The following is a 22,359-nucleotide window of genomic DNA, read 5'->3' as shown; positions in this document are numbered from 1 at the left end:
TTAAAAAGTATAAAAATTAATTAAAAATATTTAAATTTATTATAATTAAAAATTTAATTAAATAAACAATTAATTATGTTATCTTAAGCCATTAAATAGGCCTAAGTATCATTTTTACCTCTTTTGTTACTGACGTTTTAAATTCAGAAGCTACGGAGTTATATATATATTATTGTTTAGCGTCAGCTTAAAAGGAAAAGAATTTTGGAAAGGAAACCAAAAGGCTACGTCAGACATTAGCGCCAATTTAACAAGGCAGCTACAACAGTAAAATTAATTTTTCAAATAATAATAAGGAAATAGAATATGAAGAGGTCTATTCATTCGTATAGTCTATATGTTATTAGATAAATATTATTAGATAAATAGAATAATATTATTTTAATACACTTAAATGCTTACTCCATGCTGAATTTCTGTTTTGTATCCGATCTTATGTTATAAAAATTGTATGAATAAGATCCTGTTCGTTAAAAAATTGTTGACATAATCACGAACAATAGATATCTAAAGAGAGAATAAAATAAACCCATAATATTTTTAAGGAGAATTCTCTAAAGAGAGATCCAAAATATTTGTAGGAGAAGAAGAAAAGAGAAAGAATAAAACTAAGAGAAGAGAAAAGGAGAAAAGAATGATTCTAATAATGTGTTTTGGAACGAAGAAAGTGTTCTATTTATAGAGTTCATGGATCACACCCATAACATAAAAATTTCTTAAAAAATAATTTTTTTAATAAATATCAACGTTGCAAAACGTTGACAATAAAACACTTTGGCTCTTCTCTTCTTTGCTGTGCAGCATTTTCTCTGTAATATTCAGCATTTTCTCTGTAAAAAAATAACTCACAGGGAATTGCAAAAATCTTTTTGGAACAACCACTGAACTAGGATACTATAAAAAAAATTCAAGAACTGAAAATAATATTTTCCTCATTCAAGAACTGAAAAAAATAACTCATAGGGAAATCATATTTTTCTCATTCAAGAACTACTTCCCTGCTGTAAAAAATGCATTAAACTGAAAATAAAAATCCTCATCGTCAGCGTCATTCCAGTTAGAAAAATTAGTTGGTGGTTATAGACTACTAAAGTTGTCGTTAATCTTTAAATAACATACATCAAATGTTATTAATACTTTCTCATAAATTATAAAAATTGAATACGTATATATAGACATTAGTTGGGACCATGAACAAGTGGTGTCCTAAACCACAACATATTAACACGCCGTTTGTACGGATTTAACACGAAAGAGATTTAATTGATATAAATTTTATTAAGTGATGATGTAATTGACGCATTTTTTAAAGATAGACTAATTTAACATTTTCAAGTAAAACTGAGGATAATATAAGGTATTAACCCTTTTCCTTATTACAATTTCATATCAAATCACATTATAATTTTTTAAAGAATTATCTTTCCCTATCTATTAAAGAATACTGCGCAGGTCCTTTGATACCAAGCAGTTCTAATCATTGAAATAGACAGAATCTACACAGAAAAACACATATCAACGATCCCATTATATCCTAATTAAACTTAAATTCATCAATGGCTTCTAAACCACGTACATAACCTAAATCATCCTCCTCTCCCCAGTAACCAGGAGTTGTAACATATTTTTCTATCTTCAAACATGTGGATAAAAGATTAAAAATCTAAGAAAAAAGATAAAAGAAAGGATATTTCTTTTCTTTTATAGATATTAACATTGATAAAAAAGGATTTCTACTTTATTATTTTCTATTTATATTAAAACTTTTTAATAGTAAAATAATTAAAAGTATCTTATAAATGTTCTATCTTATTTAAAAAAATTTTTGAACAAAACTTAGAGTTTTATGACGTAACTAATAATGAATGATAGTTTTATATGAGATGTTATTAATTGTTTGGTAATTTTGTTAGAGTGACTTATATAATTATAATTGTTTTAGAGGTTACTTTGTAACGTAAAATGACCAAGTAAATCCTTATACGGGGGAAATGGACTTAATTTTGTACTTAGCAAATGAATATTTATTTTGGATACCGAGTGTGAAAAATATATTATGTTGAACTATTTTATCATTAAAATATACTTTTAAGTAATTTAAATCATAAATTAATTTTTGAAAATAATCTTCAAGAGACTAAGAGAGACCATAGACGTCGTGCTCAGAAGCTTGAAGAGAAAAGCGTTCATCTCAATCTTCAATTTTTTTTTCTTCTTCTTCCCTTTCGTATCAGAGCCTTGAACGATGTCGTTTGGATCCTCTCTCTTGTCGCATCCGCATTCCGTTAGATTCTTGTTCAACAACACCGGAAACTCTCGCTTCAAAGCCGCTGCCGAAGTTCCCGATTCCCTCTCCGAGGATTGGTACCTATTCTTCCTTACATATATTCATCCAATTCCATTTTATTCTCCAATATTCCGATTCCAACACCGCCTGCAGGTTCAAATCTCGCAAGAAAAGGCCCTTTGGTCCACGATTAGATGTAATAATCACTGTCCGCCACTTCCCCTCTTTTCTTTCCTTTTTCGTTGTTCCTTTTCTGTTAAATTAATGTTTGGTATAGTTTAGTGCAGAAGATGCGGTGCATTACCAGCTCGAAGCCTTGAAGTGTAACGATCAACCTCGTCAAGACTATGGAATCGAGGTTATGTACAGGTTCGCCGGATTTGATCCTTTTGAAAGGTCTACCTATTTTGGGCCTTTCTTTGATTTGGGCCAGGTTCGTTCGTTCGTTCGTTCGTTATGTTAAAGTTGTGTTCTTCTTTTAAAGTATCTAGAGGAAATTTATTAACTTCTGCAGTAAAACCATGCTAATGGTAATTTTTTATTACTTCATTGTGTAAAACTTCGGTATACACAATGAAATAATTTCTTGTTGAAATTCATGCTAAACAGTAATACACCTCTGCATGTGTAGTTTGAAAGGTTTAGGCGTATTTTTCACCACTCTACTTATCGAGTATTGCTTGGTCACAAGGAGAGAAAGATCATGAGCACTTTGTTTGTCGAGGAGGTAGAATGTTTGTTCTTGTTCATTTTTTTTTTCTGTGTTATCTTAAAAAACTGATGTTATGGAGTGATGAACTTCAAATAGAACAAATACAAGCAGCGGGTTTGGATTCGTGGAAGTCGACCGGAGGAAGAAGAGATATTTCAATTTACAATGGTTCAGGTTTGGTCACGATTTCTTCCGATACATCGTATCATCGTACTCATGTTTGTGAGGGATTTAATACTGTGTTTGGTTCATTTTGTTTGCAAAAATTGTTTATTTTTGTTTGGAAGTACGTAGTTAGGCATTTTGTGAACTGTGGATTACTGCAACAGTATTTAACTTTGATGATTCTTTTCTTAATTCAATGATAGATATTTGAATTATTGATTTCTTAAATTAATTATAGATTACCTGTTCCCTGTTGTTATCTGATTTAGTTTAATTTAGCGCAACCATGTATGCATCTGATGTTTGTTTGCTTGTCACTGGCAGAGGGTTGGTGGATGCTGGGATGGTTACTGGTTGACAGAATCTCTGCTTCACGACACTGATACATTTGCTGGTGGGTTAGCTTATTAAGAATCGTCTAATGCAGGAGGAATCAGGTTCACGAGATTACTGTCAAAAGCATGAAATAATCTGCAATCACCATCCTAATCTGTAAAATTTGGCCATGGTTAATCTGTAAAATTTGATTATTGGATGGTATGAATAGAATTTACAACACGGCACACCATGTACTTACAAAATATGTTCTTAGATATTAAAATTCTATACTTTGCATTTGCTTGCCCAAAGACGCAAACAACTGCGTCGTGAGGCGTAGTCTTTTTAATCGTGCTACAAGCAATTCAGAAACTACATCTTCTGCTGTTTGGTTGTGTGAAGACGGGTCAAAGATGGCCCGATTAACCAACAAGAAACCAAACAAATGCAACTAACTAAAACGACACCATTCAAATTTATCACTTCTCTAAAATACAACCAAAATAGCATATTTCACTTTCTTGAATATGACATTTTGGTTTTAAATTTTAATTAAAATTTAAAATCATCATCTATCTAAAATTCAAATTAAGAAATGCTCATGGCCAAAATATAATCAAGATTTTAAGATGACTTAAGCTAAGAAGGAAGTGCATGGAAAATATCTGAACACAAACAAAACAGCGATATTTCCATAAGATAGAAAGCCTTTGTAACAATTAAATTGTAAACGGTACAGACTAAAGTTGCAGTGAAGGCCATTCATTATTAAATTCTGCATTTTACATCAGTAGAACAAGGGTAAACAGGGATGACCTTAATTGCTGGAAGTGCAAAAAACCAAAGACATCAGTGACAAGAATCTTGGAAAATAGAGAGGAGTTTTGAGGATGTGGCAGTGCACAACCACTTCCAATTATTCGTATGCTAACCACACACATATTATATATAAATCAATTCTAACATATCCATATGGTGATGCAGGTAGTGGCCCAGATGAAGGTCACACTCGCTGGCACTTGGTAGTATCATAACAAAAAAATCCCAGTTGTGATTACTAATTTGTTGAATACTTGGAACTAATAAAATGACCTCAAAAGGGACTTGAGAAGGGCACAATCTCTACCTGAAGGGTGTAAGTATATAAAATTATGAGACGGGAGGAGAAAAGGCCATGCACATCGAGAAATATATGTATCATGAAAAGGCTAATCAGCAAGAACCAGAAGAAGTGAAAGAGAGATGGAGGGAAAGCCTTGAGGTTACTATAATTACCAAAAAAGAAAAGGAACAGATGTTTGAACGATTTGGGAATGGAATTTTGAAACCTGCAGTAGCTGGGCCCAGGGCAAAAAAGCACCCACGCTAGGAAGGAATGGACCTGTATTTACAATCACATCTATTTATATTTTTTTGTCAATGGTTTTAAGTTAAGGTAAAGGATCATAGTACTTCTAAAGTAAGAAAGTATAAATATACTAAATGGAAATCAAAGTGTTTATTAGTTTAAAAAAAAATCAAATTGTCAAGATACATAAAAAAAATGCAAAGAACTTTTGTAAGTGAATTTTTTCCAATTCAACTTACCTCAAACCCACAGTGGATCAAGTTAACACTTAAACATATTTTGACATATTTAATATTTAGTTAATATGTAATAAAAATAAATGCAAATTAAAATTAGGATACAATTTGATATAAAACAATTATTGAAATAAAAATATGAATGATAATTAAAAATTAATTTTTATATTAATTAAATAAATAATTTGTGTAAAAATATCATGGTAAATGTTATCAAAAAGAGAAAATATAATATTTTTTTAATATAATAATTTTTCAATATTGGTAAGAAATAAAACTACTAATATTATTATTATTTTTATAATATTGACTATATTAAAATAAATAAAGCCAATATAATAATTAAGAAGAGAAGAGGTGATACAATATTTTTTAATATATTAATTTTAATAAATTTTTAATACGTAAAAATTTAAGATTATTTCATGACAAATCACGTAGTTATTAATTTTTGCGTAGCTATATTACAATGTGGGGTTTTTTTTCTATCTTTAAAAATTTGAAATCATATGTTAATAATATAGTATTTATTATTTTATTTTAAATACAAAATGTTAAAAAGGAATACTAATCAATTCTTCAATTTTCATAAATCAGGATTGACAGTATTTTAAGAAAAAAAGATAAAACTAGAATATCAATAGATAAAAAATTGACAAATTATAATGAAATAATACTATATACAAAAAATCATTTTAGTATTAACAATAAATAATATAAAATTTACTTTATTATTGGTAAAAAGGTAAAATTTTAATATAGTATTCATTATCTTAATTCTTATTTCTATCCCTTTTTAACATTATTGTTTTCTAGAAATTTTTAAAATCGCTTCACGAAAACTGTATTTTAGGTTTAATCCATATATATTTCTTTTAGCAGTGTGACATGTTTTTTTGTGTTAACTTATTTTAAAAATTACAAATTTGAGTTTGATTTTAAATTTATTATTGGAAGGATTGAATCATATCTTATGGCATTTTTTCAGTTGTGAAGAATTCGTTAAATGCATGCATCACTTCTTAATAATGTTGAAGTTATCTTCGATTTTGATAATTTTTGTAAGATTAAAATTAATTAATCATGAATTAACGTTAAAATAATCACGTTAAAGTAAAGTTGTATTTATATTTTAACAATTTCAACCTAAGCACTAAAGTGGTAAAAGATTTTTGTGACTTCTTTTATGATTTGTTCACATGTGAGAATTTGTGAGAGATGATTTGGGGAGAGTGCTTGAATGAATTTGAGTGGATTTGAGGATAAATTTTTTGTTATTTGTTTGAGTGGATTTGGAGGTAATTGAGAGTAAATTTGGAAGTAAAGTTTGTGAAAATTAGTGTAGGATTTGATCGATGTAACAGATTTAAATTTTTTTTTAATTGGTAAAAATTAAAGATTACCAAAATGCCCATAGTTATTAAAGTAATATAAAATGTTATTTGTTAATGTTATATTTAATTGTAAAAGTGTTTATAAAGAGTAAAAATATTAAAAATATTAATTAAAATTAATTTTTAAAAAGTAACAAAATTAAAATTTAGTAAAATGAATTGGAGAATCTATCTGATTTGCAGTTCATTAAGTTCACAATAAATACAAGTATAAAAACTAATGTCAAACATAATAACATTCAAAAATAGGTAATGTAACATATCAAACACATAAGTCAATTTAAGAAAAAAAACTCGTGTAATACATTCAGGGAATAGTAAGCAACTTAATCATCTAAATGATGAAGAATTAAGTTAACATTCTGATTTAGGTGAGCAAATTGTCGGTTCATGTCGAGGGATAAGTTTGCCAAGTTATCTTCAATATGTTGAACCCACACCTGCATTTGTTCCATATCCTGCATTCTCTGTTGCAAGTCTTGTACCTTCCCACATTTGAGTCACCATATTAGGATTTGAAAGATGTGGAGGAGGTTGCACAGGGTTCTCATGATGGTGTGATTGCTTTTCGTTGTCGTCATCACCGACGTCGTGTTGTCAAACACCATTGACATTAAAAATATTCAACCTCATCAAAGAATTAATTGAAAAATGATGTCTGGTCCCAATATGAGTGCTGGCATCGGCATCAACATGTACTCCACAATATTGCATTATTTGGGTGATAAGGACACTGTATGGTAGGGGTGTGTCATCGGCCTTCCATTTAAACATATGCTGCATGATGTGATGAGGTCAATTGATAGCTATATTATTTTTAAGCACCCATAACATAAAGATATCCTCCTGCAATAACTTTGCAAAATTTCCAGTTCGTAGAGTCAACATGTGCACAATAACATAATGCAGAAGTTTATCATTAATATTTAAACAACCAACCGTTTTAACATGTTGACTCTCATACTTCATATTAACAACATTCAACCAATTAGCAGGTTTCAATTTAATTATTCTCTTATTGACCTCACTGAGCAAATATCCATTTCCAGAAATCTTTAGATTTGAATAAAATACTTTGATCAAATCTGGATAGAAGGGTCCTGTAATGTCAGAAATTCAACCACTCCTTAAAATAGAAGATGATGTTGTAAACAACAACTTAGGGCAATCAACTGATGTTGAGAGAAGACCATAATCGATTGCAAAGCATTCATAGACAGTGTTCATAAACTTATGCACGCTGAAGCTACTGAAATTAATATAACATGCATCATTTTTCCTCATTCATAACTATTCTCTGTCTGCAACATAACTTAACGAAACAAATTCAATCAAAACTTTATAACTATTAATTAATAAAATTTGGCTGGGCTCAATTTTTATACATTTATAGTATACAGAGATGGACCAATAACATACCATGCAAGATTTGTTCCCATTCAATACCATCTCGGTCCAATAACAAAACATGAAGCATATATACTTAATGGTAATTAACACACTCTTAAATCTCCCTTCTTGATTTTAATATTTTAAAACCATCGTGACATTTTTTTTTAAAAATATTCTGTTACACATTTGGACAACAAGACAATCTTTTAGAAAGTAACACTATAAAAATTTATTAAATAAAAATTAATTTAGAAAAAAATTTAATCATAATATTAAATAAATTAGATATTTTATAAAAAATAAATATTAATTTCTAAAATAATTTTTGTCTTATCCATTCTAATAAACATAAGCTTCTTTAATCTGGAACCGTTCAAACCTACTCCTATTAGAGTAATATTCACTTATCGAAACTAATTTCAATAGTTTGATATTATGATGATATATCATTATACTATTATTAACTACACTAATATTAAATATTTGAGGTAATTATTATTTTAAAAAGAACATAAATCATGAGATATGTTGATACTATAAATATAATTAGTATTTTTTAAAAAAATATCCACTTCATAATTCCTTATATTTATTATATTCATAAAAATCATAAATATAATTAGTATTTTACAATTGGATCACACATTCTTTACAGTAAAAAAAAACCATTCCAACGCTTTAAAAATTACCATTTTCACCTGTCCGCAAATCTATGCTTAAAATTCTCGTAATGTTAAGAAATATTATCTTTTTCAAAATACAGTTGAATTTAGTTTACTAACAATAAATAAATTACAAAATTTATTCTATTATTAAAACTATTGTTTAATTAATTAAATTGATTTTAGTAAACAAATTAAAGTTAAAAGACGAAAAACATTTTAATAATTTGATTTAAATTTAAAGTGTTTTTTTTTTCATAAATATAAATGTTGTATATTTTGTTTTGTTCCACTACAAATAAATAAGAGATGAAAGTTTGATAGTAACAAAATATTAAGAAATGATAATTTAATACACATATAGTAATTTCGAGGAGAGAATAAGTTGTATATTTTAGCATATGGGGTGATACAAAATATTATAGCTGTGAGATTTTTCTTTTAAGTCTCAGGGCTGACCATGGCCCTTTTCATACTTAGCCCTATTTTTGGTGACCCATACTTTATGGGGCTTTTACAAAGTTCCTGACCCCAAAACCCGGGTTGTGAACAGGTTGTGTGAGCTTTTTAAATAAAGGGCTTTTTTGGAGGTATTTAGTTCTGTGGGCTTTTTAAATAAAGGACTCTTTTGGTTTTGTGAGTTTTTTTTGCCAACCCATGTGAGCTAGGACCAAACCTTATAATGGAAGTTTATTTGACGGATCTACAAAATATATTAGTTAAAATGTTGGCATTTGAATAGGTCTTGATACTTGTATTTCAAACTCACATCTCTCTCTGTATAAACTATTACGCTCTTCAAAAGTAGTTTATAAAAGGTATTTTGAAATGAAAAAGAAACTAAAATTAATGCTTCAGGGATTTAATTTTAATTAATTAAAGTTTTTCAAAAATTATTTTAAAGTAATTATTATAAAAGTTAATAACTCTATAATGTGTGACATTCTGTAATTTTGTTTTAAAAATGAAAGATCATACAAAGTATATGAGGAAAGTAATAACATTGGAGCCTTTTAATGAGCATCCCTGTTTGGCTAAAAATTATAAAAGGATAAATATCGACCTTTATATATTTTCGGATCACATTAAAAATGATGCACAATCTATATGTTTAGATATCTTAAGGTAAGATATTGACATTTACCTTGATGATGAGACACGTAAGATTATATAATTTGTATTCTATCTCAACTGTTTTTTTTTTACTTACTTTCAATTTTAATAATAATACTTTTATATCAATTGATAGTAATTTTTATTTTAATATTTCCTTTACAGTTAAGCGAGATCAATAAAAAATATTAAGTGTAAAAATTATTTAAAGTTTAACTCTAACTTTATTATTTTTATTCAGATATGTAGAATTAAAGTTATGGAAGAAATGAATTGGTATTTTCTATTGTACACATATGTTTGGTATTTAAATCAATGTATTAATAATTGAAAAAAATAATATCAACTACACAATGACGTTTTTTTTAGTCATACGCAGGCTTCTTCTTTTTTCATAAGTGGGTTAGTTTTGTTTTGGAAATTAGAGATCTGAGTTTGATTTTAAATTTGTTATTGGAAGAATTGTTTTGAAGAAGTCATTAAAATTAATGCTTTTTAATAATAATGAAGTCGTTTTTGTATTTGGCTACTTATGCGAGATAAAACTTAATTTATCATGAATTAACATTAAAATAATTATGTTAAAGTAAAATTATAACTAAATTTTGGCTATTTTGTACCACTGTAATACCACTGTAATACCAATGATGAAGGAATGTTTGCATTAAGATTTCTATCTTTAACTTTTGTTTTTATTGTAATGAACTTTCTTATTATTTTCATGAACTATCTTTCACTAATTCAAAACTAATTAAGAATTACATATGCAAAACTAGTTGAAACTTTCTTTGAATTATTTTAAAGTTGATGTTCAACTCAACATTTTTTTTAAATACCATTAATACCGAAGTCTCTAAAGACATTAATGACTTTAGTTGAATTATTTTAAAGTTGAAGACGTCAATCATTGTAACGATTTTAGTTCAAAAAATTTACTCAAACGTCGTCAACATATATCACGACTTTAGTTGAAATTGAATTTAGGTCAATCTTAAGCACAACTTCAATTTAGTAAAAATCGTCAAATGTTAAATACTATACAATTTCAGTTGAACATTATCTTCCAAAAAAGTTGTCAAAAACTTTCACAATTATAATAATTTAGGTTGACATAGTCAAATCTAAATATAACTTTACTTGAACATGATTATTTTGAGGTTAATTCGGGATTAATGAAGCTTAATCTTGTACAAGTAGTCAAACACAACAACGATTGTAATATTATTAAGAAGTTCTGTATTTGACAATTTTCTCAAAACAAAATCATGCCCACGAGATATGATTTTAGCCCTCAAACCCTGTAATTTCGAAAATAAATTAACGCACGTATGAAAGAAAAAAAACTGTCATATGCATATGTCTTTTCTTTTAGATGTAATTACACATAATTGTTTTTAAATATGAAAATTATTTTATGTCAATTCATGAGTCGAACTTTGACATTACAAGACTTTATAAATGTTTTTTTATCAGTATATATATATATATATATATATATATATATATATATATAATATACACATACTATCTCTATACACTTATCCAAAGTGTTATAATTAATTTATATCCTCATATTTTTTAAAGTATAGGTTGCAACATATTTTAATTATTAACAAAATTGTAAATAAACTAAAAGTACATTTATATTACCTTTTAATCTAAATTTTTAATTGGTAGAAACACAAGTGGAAGATATAAAGCATATTTATTTGAGAAATTTCATAAATATTGCAGTGGAATTCGTCTTATTGAAAAGGAGATGTAATTATATTAGCAATCCATTTTGACTTGATATGTTCATATATAATCATGAATTGCTTTCAAAGACCAACAAACACATCAAGTGCATTATGGTTGCGAGTTGAAGCAAAGAAATTGAAGAACTCTCCAATTTCAATTAACGTAACATAACTATAATTATTCAATACATATATAACAACAATTTCAATTAATTAATTTTGTGCATATATACCTTCAATGCATCACCAACAATAACGACAAAGCAATTCTGAGGTATTTCTACGTCAACCCATTTGCCTGATCTCGATAGCATCTGCAAACCCTGAACTTCATTTCGGCACAAAACGGTTAAGGTGTCTTTGTCAGTGTGACCATTAGAGGCACCCTTGTTTGCATCAGTATTGTACATGTTCAATCGTATCTGGGTACAACTCTTCATGTTTTCAATCTGAAATGTAATGTTGGGGAAGGCCATAACCCTCCACAATCATTTTCAAGGCCAGTAAGCTTATTTCTGTCATCTTTAAGCTCATACCCTTCAATATCTCACTGCATGCAATCAAAATAATACATTAAACAAGGTGATTTATACGTGTGTGATCTCTTAAAGAGTAACGTCTTAAGTTATGATAATTTAGCTGAATACTAGGAAGGATCCGACATGAATTGAATGAACAATACCAAAAATTTGGGTTTCCTTGAGGCCACCCGAGGTTGGTGAAGGTCTCAACTGATGTTGAGAGAAGAACATCATCGATTGAAAAGCATTCATAGGCAGTGTTCATATACTTATGGACGCGGAAGCTACTGAAAGGCTTTGGACTTATGTGTTGTTGCTTTGTTTGTTGAGGCAAATGAAACAATGTTTTGACACTCTTAGCTCTTCAATGGAGTTGACCCCATCATCACACCTCAAGAGGAAGAAACCATGACTCTCACATGCCATCTCCTTCCACTCCTCACTTCCTTCCTCTAGTGTCACCCCCCCTTGCAAAAATCAAAACATGGTAGCACCGTAACCTCATTCTCAGATGCCATTTCCCTCTCTCTCTTTCTCCTTCTTGCTGTCTATTTCTCTCTGTTATGTAGGGATCTAGATGGTGACAGAGTTAATATAGTGTAACGATAAGAGAGGAAGATATTAATAAACAAGTTTTGATAGAACGGGGAAACCATTTCTCAACCACCGGATTTCATCCGAATAAGTTAATAAAATCAAAATTAAAAGTAAAGGTAAAAAAAAACAAAAAATAATAGAATAATAATTAATGGTGGATAAAGAAAAAAAAAAATCTCAACAACCAATTTCGTCCAGATAAGTTAATAAAATAAAAATTAAAAGTAAAGGTAAAAAAAACAAAAAATAAGAGAATAATAATTAATGGTGGATAAAGAAAAAAAAGGAAAAAGAAAATAATAAAATAATTTTCGTTAATGGAGGACACATCACTAGAATATTTTTGAAATATTAGTTTGATATAATAATAATTTGAATCAATATTATACCAATAATTATAAGCAATAATTAAAAATAATATATTTGCTAAGTGTCAGTTGGTTTTTAAAGAGAAAAATATATTTTCTGATAATAATTATAATTAATGTCTTGAATATTATTTGATTTGTTTTCTTGGAATCAACACCATTTTTTTTCCTATTTTGTTCATTGTCAATTAATTCACAATTAAAGTCAGATTTCTATAATATTACAATGTGTATATAAATATGCATCCTCTCATAGAAAAAGGGGGACGAAAAAAAAAATAGAGAGAAACATGCAGAAATAATACAAATAGAAAGAGAGAAATAGAGTATAGAGGAAAATAGGTTCTCACACATAACTATTCTGTCAACGACAACCACCAAGGAAGAACTAGGATAGTACCGAAAGCTAAAAGGTTATGTCTTCTCTACACCATTCTTTTTCTCTTTTTATTGCACTTTGAAGTTTTTTCTAAAAGGTATTATTTTTTATAACACACAAATAACAATTTTTTAAAATCATAAAATAAAGGGTACGCGTCGGCCTATGGCCGGTTTCTTTCTTTTTCCCACCATTCTTAAAATAAAAAAAAACACAAAATATTTAAAACAAAAAAAAATGTCAATTTTATTAAACTAAACTTTTTTTTACCAGAACTACGTGATCCCTGATTTTCCATCATGAATGGAGATACGTAGGAGCAAGGTCAATCCTTGTCGGGTTCACTTCTCAAAAATCCAAAATAATCCATAATAAGTTTTAAACAAACTCACAAACCTTTTTCTACCTAAAGAACTATTTGCTTGTCTTCAAGCAAAGAGAATTCAACTAACACATAGTGATAATGCACACAGAATGATTAATGAATTTAAATAGAAATATACCGTATTATCTCAAGTTCAATTTAAACAATGATATTCCTCAAGCACACACTTCACAGTGTTTTTAGAATGATGACTAACTTATTGGGTCCCTAAGTGCAATTACTTAGTTGAGGTATGACACTAAACATCAAGGCAAATAATATTTGGAATTTTATTTTCTCTTGAAAAAAATTTCTATTAGGTTCCTCACTTAGAAGACACTTTCTGCCAACTAAGCATGGATCTTCCACTCAATCTTTTTTTACTTGCCACACTCAGTCTCAAAGAAGTGTCTCTTCCCCAGTAACATATAGTCTCCAAGGGGTTCCAATTTTATTCACTCAATATATGTTTTTCAATCTTTTAATTTTTTATTTATTTATTTTTTTATAGACAATTCTCCAGTAACCAAGTGTAGTGAGTGTTACCATAGAAATCTAAAAAAATATATTTTCTATCTTATTTATGTACCTCTCAAAAATTATCTTCCTTTAAGTGTCATAGTGTCAAATCTCACTATGTCGTGTGTGAAGTTTCCCAACAAGCAATCAGAAATATATAATCATAGTGTGCTTAAAAAAATGTCATTATACAAATATAGACTCAGAGTTAAGATGAAACATTTCCATTTAAACATGAGATGCAATATGCAAATGTAAAAATGATGTAAGATGTCATGCACAAGAACACCCCAAGCCTAAATATTTACATGGTCCCCAATGTATAGAAAGTAAAAAGTGTAGGAGCTACAACTCACAAGATTACTGATGACGAGAGCGGAGCATGGTGAAAACTTCTCGCAAGAGTTGTTCCACATTGTTTTAATGGAGAAGTTGAGTATCCCGAAGCTGTATAAACTCTTGATAATGTTGGAGTTGTTGAGTTTGGAGTTCATTAATGGACTGCTGGAGATGAGCAAGTGTGTCAACAAAGGAGGGTATAGAAACAAGAGGAATTTGAGAGGAGGGTCTTCTTCTCTCTCTTTTTTTCTTGAAAACATAAAAACTATTGATAGTAATTTCCATGTGGTGATGTGAATGAGCTCCTTTCTTGGGTACAACATGAACAAGACTCACCCATTCACTATCAGAAATTGGATAGATATTGCCAGCATCTAATAGTTTAATTACCTCTTTCCTTACCACTTCCTTCATAATGGGGTTGAGCCTTCTTTGTGGTTAACGCATAAGTTTAAAATCCTCTTCCAAATAAATTTTATCCATGCACACAGTAGGACTAATACCTTGCAAATCCTCAATTTTCCATCCTATGGCAAATTTATACTCTCTCAACACCTTTAAAAGTTTATCTTCCTCAATAATAGTAAGTTCACTGCTCACAATTATGGGGTTAAGCTTCTGCTCATCTAAGAACCTATATTTAAGGTGAGAGGGAAGTTGTTTCAATTTTATCTTAGATGTATCTTCTTCTTTGTTCTCACTCTTGTGTAGGTCTTCTATCCCCCTTGTGGAACTAACTAATGGGTTGAGGAGTTCTAATTGATGAGCATACTTCACTACCTCTTCATCATTAATTTTTGTACTTAACTCTTTTGCTTCCATTCCTGATAGTAGAGCTCTCTCTAATGTATTCTTCCTTAGATGGTAGTATACCTCCTCTAACACAAAAGACTCAATTATTTCAGCCTTGAAACAATCCTCTTTGTCCAATTTATGTTTCACTGCTTCATTTATAGAGAATGTGACTTTTCATCTCCTACTCTTAACATCAATTCACCTTGTTCCATTGGGACTTTAGCATCTTCCTCCATGTGAAGAACCACAAAATCAGATGGAAAGATAAATTTATCCACCTTCACTAAGACATCTTCCACAATTCCATAAGGATAAGTCATTGAACAATTTTCCAATTGTAGAGTTATCATAGTAGGCTTCACTTCTCCAATACCCAGCCTTTTAAAAATGGACAAAGGCATCAAATTGATACTTGCTTCAAGGTTACACAATGCCTTACCCACTGTTATATTTCCAATCTCACATGGAATGACAAAGCTTCCTGAATCCTTCAACTTGGGAGGTAATTTTTGTTGAATTATTGCACTGCACCTGTGAGCATAATTGTTTCATCTTCTTGAAGCTTCCTTTTCTTAGACAACAAGTCTTTCATGAATTTAGCATAACTTAGCATTTGCTCCAATGCTTCAGCAAATGGAATATTAATTGAAGCTTCTTAAAGACATCAAGAAATCTTGCAAATTGCTTCGCTTGTTCTTGCTTTTTCAACCTTTGAGGGAATGGAATTGTAGGAACATACTTACATATTTTACTCCCACTTTCTTGATTTTTTTCTCCCTCATTCTTCTCCTCACATTTTCTCTCAACTTCATTCTCTTCACTCTCTTCTACTGTTTCATCAACTCTTTTTTTCTCTCTCGCTCCATCTTACTACTTTTTTCATTCTCTAACACTCTTAGACTTCTCAATTGAATTTCCTTACATTGTTCCCTTGGGTTTGGTATGGTGTCACTAAGAAGTGTTCCAAGAGATCTCTTTGAGAGTTGTCTTGAAAGTTGACTAATTTGGTTCTCCAAATTTCTGATGAAAGCTTCCTGGTTCTTGAAGTTAGTCTTTGTCTCATTCATGAGATTAAAAGTATGCTCCACAAAGGTAGAAGTTTGTAGAGTTAGCTTCTCTGATACATTTTCCAACGTAGACATCTTGTTTCCTTGATTGTTAGGTTGTGCTTGATATTGATATGGAGGCCTTGGTTGATTGGATTGGATTGGATTAGTCAAAGGTCTAGTTGGTTGATGCCTCTAATTTGCATTAAGGTTGGTAGAAAACTGATTCTGTTGTTGTCCCACTACATTCACATGTGCCTCTTGTTGAGTGGCCTGACATTCACCATTCTGATGCATTCCTCCACAAAAATCACACATTGGAGATATTGTATTAACATTATTTTCTTGCATATTTCCCAACTTCTGAGTCAAATTAGTGATCTGCTGTGTTAACAACTTGTTTTGGGCTAGGATAGCATCCAAAGTATTAACTTCCAACACTCCAACTTTTCTATTTTAACGATCAAACTGCATATTCACTGTGTTATTTGCCATTAGCTCAAGAGTCTCCAAAAAGCTTCCTCTGGTATTTTCATATTAAATGATCCTCCACTTACTGCATCCAAAATTGCTTTAAAAGAGGGTGAAAGACCATTATAGAAAATTTGCACTTGCAACCATTCTGGTAGAGCATGATGTGGACACTTCCTCATTAGCTCCTTGTATCTTTCCCATGCCTCATATAAGGATTCAATTTCTTGCTACACAAAGGTAGTGATCTCATTTCTCATTTTAGCTGACTTGGATGGAGGGAAGTATTTGGTTACAAATTTTGTAGCCATATCCTCCCATGTAGAAATACTCCCTTAAGGTTGTGATTGAAGTCAACTTTTGGCTTTATCCCGTAGTGAAAAGGGAAAAAGTCTCAAGCGAATTGCATCATCTGAAACTCCATTAATCTTCAAGGTATCACAGATTGCCAGAAAATTCTCCAAATGAGAATTAGGGTCTTCTGATACTGCACCTCCGAATTGATTTTGTTGGATGAATTGTAACAATGCAGACTTGATTTCAAAGTTGTTGGCTTGAATAGGAGGTCTCACAATGCTCCCTTGGTAACTATTAGGATTTGGCATAGAATAATCACGAAGAGTCTTTCTCATAGGTTGTTATTCTGTCATTGTTGATGTCTCCTCATCTTGCTCAATTCGTCTTTGTTCCTTTCTTCTTTCTCTCTTTCTCCTTCTTGCACTACTTCTGTTGTTTCTGGCAGTGCGTTCAATTTCTGAATCAAAAAGCAAATCTTCTGGAGCACCAGTACCTCGCATAAACGACTTAAAGACACAAAAACACAATACACAAAAATTACACGACAACAAAATAAATGAACACAATTAAAAACGAAAAGCAAAATTTAGAAACGAATTTTTTTTCTCCTAAAATCTACAACTCAGATCTTAAGCCAATTAGATCACTAATATCAACTAAAATCAATCCCCGACAACAGCGCCAAAAACTTAATGCACGTTTGGCAAGTGTACCAATCATTATTGTAGTAATAAAGTATCGTCCTCTGGGATTGAATGAGTTGAGTACTAGATTACTAATTCACGTAATTTTGAGCAACAAAAATATCAAGTTAAATGATGAACATAAATAAGTGATTAGAATTCAAATAATATAAACAATGTTAGATAATTGATTTCATACGTTTTCATACAACTTCCTCCCCTTTTCAAATTGATGTGTGAATTGTAATTATCCACTTGAGTTTAGTAAGAACTTGTTTACCCCTAATTCCTTAGATAGATAAACTTATCTATTGAATTCGAACCCCCAATCCCTTAGGTCAGTTACAAAATTCAATAAAATCATGAAGAACAATTATTATCTCAATTACAAACTAATTAGTTGTGCCCAATTTCTCAATTGTGACAACATCTAATATGTTCTATTTATAATCGCAAAAATCCATAATTTCCCAATTGTGAAACTGTTCATAGAATAGACATTAGAACTAAATAGAACACTGAGACAATTAAAATTAACAAAACATCAATTGAAAAGGTTTAGAAATTATAATCAAAAGTACTACATCAATCCTCTAACAAAAGGAAATTTAGCCCTGCATAATGTAAAAATTCAAATGCAAACCAAAAGAAGAAGAAGAAGTGTTGAAGCTTTTCCCTGCATCTCCGTGCGTTTTTTTTTTCTTTTCGTTTTTAATCCTTCCTTTTAATCCCCCTATTTAGGAGAGTGATTACTCTCTCTAAGTAACGGTCATTAATTTCTATTTAATTTAAATCTCTTTAAATCCACGTTATATAAGAGGTTAGTAACTGCTCTGAAAAATTCAACCGTTCATGGAAAAATCCACAATCTGCTTAGGCTCTTCTCTGTTTCAATTTTGCACTTCCTGAAGCAAAATCCACAGGTTGTGGTAAAAACCGCAACTCACTTGTGGAACTTTCTGTTTTGTCTTCTATTCTTTGTAGCATAATCCACAGGTTGTGGAACTCTCTGTTTTGCATCTGCATTTTGTACATCAATTCATCCCAAGTTATGATTTTGACACTTAGAATCACCAATCTACAAGAAAAACACAAAATTCTTATGTATGATCTGAAACAAGGATAATGTATGATGAAATCATTCAATTAATGCAATTATGTATGCAAATGACCATTTTATTCACAAATCACAAAGGATAATGTTTTATATTGAATTTTTTTTATGACATCTATATATTCTAACATGTACAAACAAAAAACAATAATTCTTACAAATCAACCAGCTTTTGTATCACGGGTACCATCAATGGAAGTTCATCAATTATGTTACAGATATTGACAAAATGTGACTACTCCCATTTATGAGATGTGAATGAGAATTAGTTGCAGTGATGAATACATATATATAGATATGTGAATGTGAAGAAGTTGGTATTCTAAAAGGAGGTATATATAATAGTTGTTGTCATCGTAATAAACACAGTCATAAATGATTGAGACATAGCCATGCACTTCACCACAATTCTTCATATTTCCCATGTTCATTTTGTCTCCCATTCTATCTTTTAGGTTAACTTCATCTCCATCTACCTTTTCTCTCCTCCTTCTCACCTTACCTGTCATTTCATTCATCTCATCTTTCTATTTTATACTCAAATATACTGTATTTGTTTGAAAAAAATTTGAAAGGAAGTGGTATATGATTTAGAGAAATAACACTGTGATATAAATTTTTTACATTTATTTTATATTATTCTTTTTTACTTACTTTTTAAAAAAATAAAAAAATTATTTCTTTTATAACTATTTTATTTTTGTAATATTTATCGAACATAAATGTATTTCATCTTATCATTGTTTTATTATTTATCAAGAATATTTCTGTACACCACCTTACCTGTCATGTATATGTATATAGAATATATAAAGTTTACAATTGTGATAATAAACTTTTAACTAAATTGATTGGATTTCTCTTTTCATAGTGTAAAGGTAATTTGGAAAACATGAATCATATTATTATTTATTGAATTATTAAAATTTAGGGTTTAGGGAAAATATGCGTCAGCCGGGAGTCGAACCCGGATCTATTGCTTGGAAGGCAATTATCCTAACCGTTGGACTACTGACGCTGCATTTTGTTATGATTTAATTCAAGTATTAATTTTATAATAATTTTATAATATATTTATAATATACAGGATTTATAATATATAGGCATTTCCACGGATGCATGGAATATGCTAAAGTAAAATTCCCTATTTAACTCAAATCAAATGCTTTGTTTAATAGATAACTAAATTAATATAAATACTCTTACGAATCTCCTTTTTATTAATTTTCATTAAGAAAAACATGTTGAAAAAAAATGACAAACATCAACTTATGATGTCCGACATCAGATGTTTTAGTCATAATTCAGTTATCATAACTTAGTTCAAACAAAAAAAGAAAGTACTAAAATGATTGCTTAGTTGAGAGTTTATAAAAAAAAAGTCAAATTCAAAAGCCCCACTTTTTTGTTTTTGTTGTTCACAAAGAAAGTATTAGAGATTAAAGTGTTGATGAAAAATAAGTAAAAGTTTATGATTTTGAGTACAACACATGATCACATGCATGAAGGAAGTATAAAAAACTAAGACTTTGTTCACTTGAATGAATTTGGAAGAGAATGATTGAATGAATTTGAGAGAATTTGAAGGTAAATTTTTTGTTGTTTATTTGAGTGAATTTGGAGGTAAGTAAGAGTGTATTTTGGAAGTAAATTTTTTTAATTTGTCACATCAATCAAATCTTACACTAATTCTCACAAACTTTATTTTCAAATCTGTTCTCAGTTACTTTCAAATCCATTCAAATAAACAATAAAAAAATTTATCATCAAATTCTCTCAAATTCATTTCATCACTCTCCTCCAAATCCATTCAAGTGAACAAAGGGTAAAGGTTTGGGGTTGTATTTATGGTAGGCATGTCCATGGATATCTTATATTTAAAGATATGATTATGGTGGTGCGTTTGGTGGTGTTGGTTGAGAAATATTTGAGTTTATTAGAGGTGAAATGATGAAGGTGATGGATGATGAGAGACACTTAACATTATTTTAGGTGAAGCAAAGGCCAGGTAGCACATGCATGCATATATATGCAAATGTGAATGCATGATAAGAATGGACATGCATTAGTGGAGAATACGTAGAATAATGATGTTGTTTGAAATATAATAATGGTGAGAGAAGTAACATAGGCGTTGACTCTTGGACCATCGGATCTTTTCCGGATCCATGGGGATTTTGGGACACATGGGATCTCTTTTGTTTTCTCTTCTCATCTTCATCTTCAACATTCTACCTCTTCTCTTCCACATGCAAAAATAATGTCTTCAAAATATTCTAAAACGAATTAATTCTACAGCATTAAATGGAAAGTTTAACGATATATAAGAAAAGAAATACTTCTATCATGTTAAGTCTACTATATAGATAAATTATATTTTATTGATCATCAATTTTTTCTCGGTTTATTCTAATGTATAATTTTCCAATCTCATAAGGACATTTAGGTATTTAAGTATAAAATTCAAATATAAGTGGTGTTAAATCTTTTGTATGAATAACTTATACCTTATTAGTGATCAATCTCTTCATATTATATTTGATGTATATTTTCCTAATTTCAAATACACTTTTAAGTATTCAAATATGAATGATATTAAAGCTTAAGAAAATAATGTTAAATTTATTATATGCATAACTCAATCATTAATTTTTTTTCTTGGAATGAAGTTTGCAATTTCATGTTAGAAATTCATGTTTTTGGTAAAAATTATATTTTGGTAATAGGTATTCTTTCTATCAATTAAATGATATCGTTAGGGTTAATTACCAAATATTTTAAGTATTATCTGCTTTGGAATCTTGTCTATCACGGTTTTGTTCTTAAAATATGTATCAATAGGCGAAAGGAATATTTAAACTCTACTTGACCTCAACTCCTAAGAGTGTGGTAGGAACATAAGTCTTCTAGTAGAAGTCTAAGGGAAATGACTAGATGTCCTCGATGGAGAGCTTAAGGGATCGAATGTTTCATTATTAGTCCCACTATAGACGCCAAATGATCTTATCAAAATCTTGGATTTGCGGACATGTAACAAAATCCTAGTTGTGACTTTAAAATCTCTTGTTGATCAGAACGGGGTTCCTTGCTATTGAGAGAAGAGTAATGATACCATGACACACCTTTACATTCATTTGACACAGGTTACAAGGGTAAAATAGTCAAAAAAGTGTAAACTTTGTATTGTTTCAAGAAAGAAAAGAATAAAATATGAATAAGGATAGTGTCAAATGAATGTAAAATATTTAGGTGTGTCAAATAATCTTTAATCTTGAGATAAATATAAAATATTTAAGTGTGTCAAATAATCTTTAATCTTGAGAGAAATGTGATACACCTACAAAAAGCTCTTTTAAGTGTCAATAAGAGAATTTAGGATCTTTATGAGTACAATAAGTATAAGTTACTATGAAGTAAGTATTTATTGTAAATACTAATTGTATTATTATAGAATCAATATGAATCATGGATCTATATTCTAATTGGAATAATACTTATCT

General features: G+C 29.6%; 1 protein-coding gene and 2 non-coding genes across 3 annotated transcripts; 2 read left to right on the top strand and 1 right to left on the bottom strand.

Moving 5' to 3' along the window:
- Window positions 1-2,124: 2,124 nt before the first annotated feature.
- Window positions 2,125-3,781, top strand: LOC108331025 (uncharacterized). The gene is made up of 6 exons (XM_017565637.2): window positions 2,125-2,364; window positions 2,441-2,483; window positions 2,565-2,720; window positions 2,919-3,014; window positions 3,096-3,173; window positions 3,489-3,781. The coding sequence occupies exons 1-6, from the start codon at window positions 2,246-2,248 to the stop codon at window positions 3,573-3,575; spliced, it is 579 nt and encodes a 192-aa protein (XP_017421126.1). The 5' UTR covers window positions 2,125-2,245; the 3' UTR covers window positions 3,576-3,781.
- Window positions 3,782-16,921: 13,140 nt separating this feature from the next.
- LOC128196398 (small nucleolar RNA R71) lies at window positions 16,922-17,028 on the top strand. Its single transcript, XR_008248681.1, has one exon. It is a non-coding gene; the product is annotated as a small nucleolar RNA R71 (small nucleolar RNA).
- A 2,777-nt stretch (window positions 17,029-19,805) lies between these two features.
- On the bottom strand, window positions 19,806-19,877 carry TRNAG-UCC (transfer RNA glycine (anticodon UCC)). The gene has a single exon. It is a non-coding gene; the product is annotated as a tRNA-Gly (tRNA).
- Between the last annotated feature and the right edge of the window lie 2,482 nt (window positions 19,878-22,359).

This window comes from Vigna angularis, chromosome 4, assembly GCF_016808095.1.
Source record: "Vigna angularis cultivar LongXiaoDou No.4 chromosome 4, ASM1680809v1, whole genome shotgun sequence".
Classification (NCBI taxonomy): Eukaryota; Viridiplantae; Streptophyta; class Magnoliopsida; order Fabales; family Fabaceae; genus Vigna; species Vigna angularis.
The sequence above is the reverse complement of the archived record's forward strand: the minus strand, read 5'-3'. Positions and strand labels throughout refer to the sequence as shown.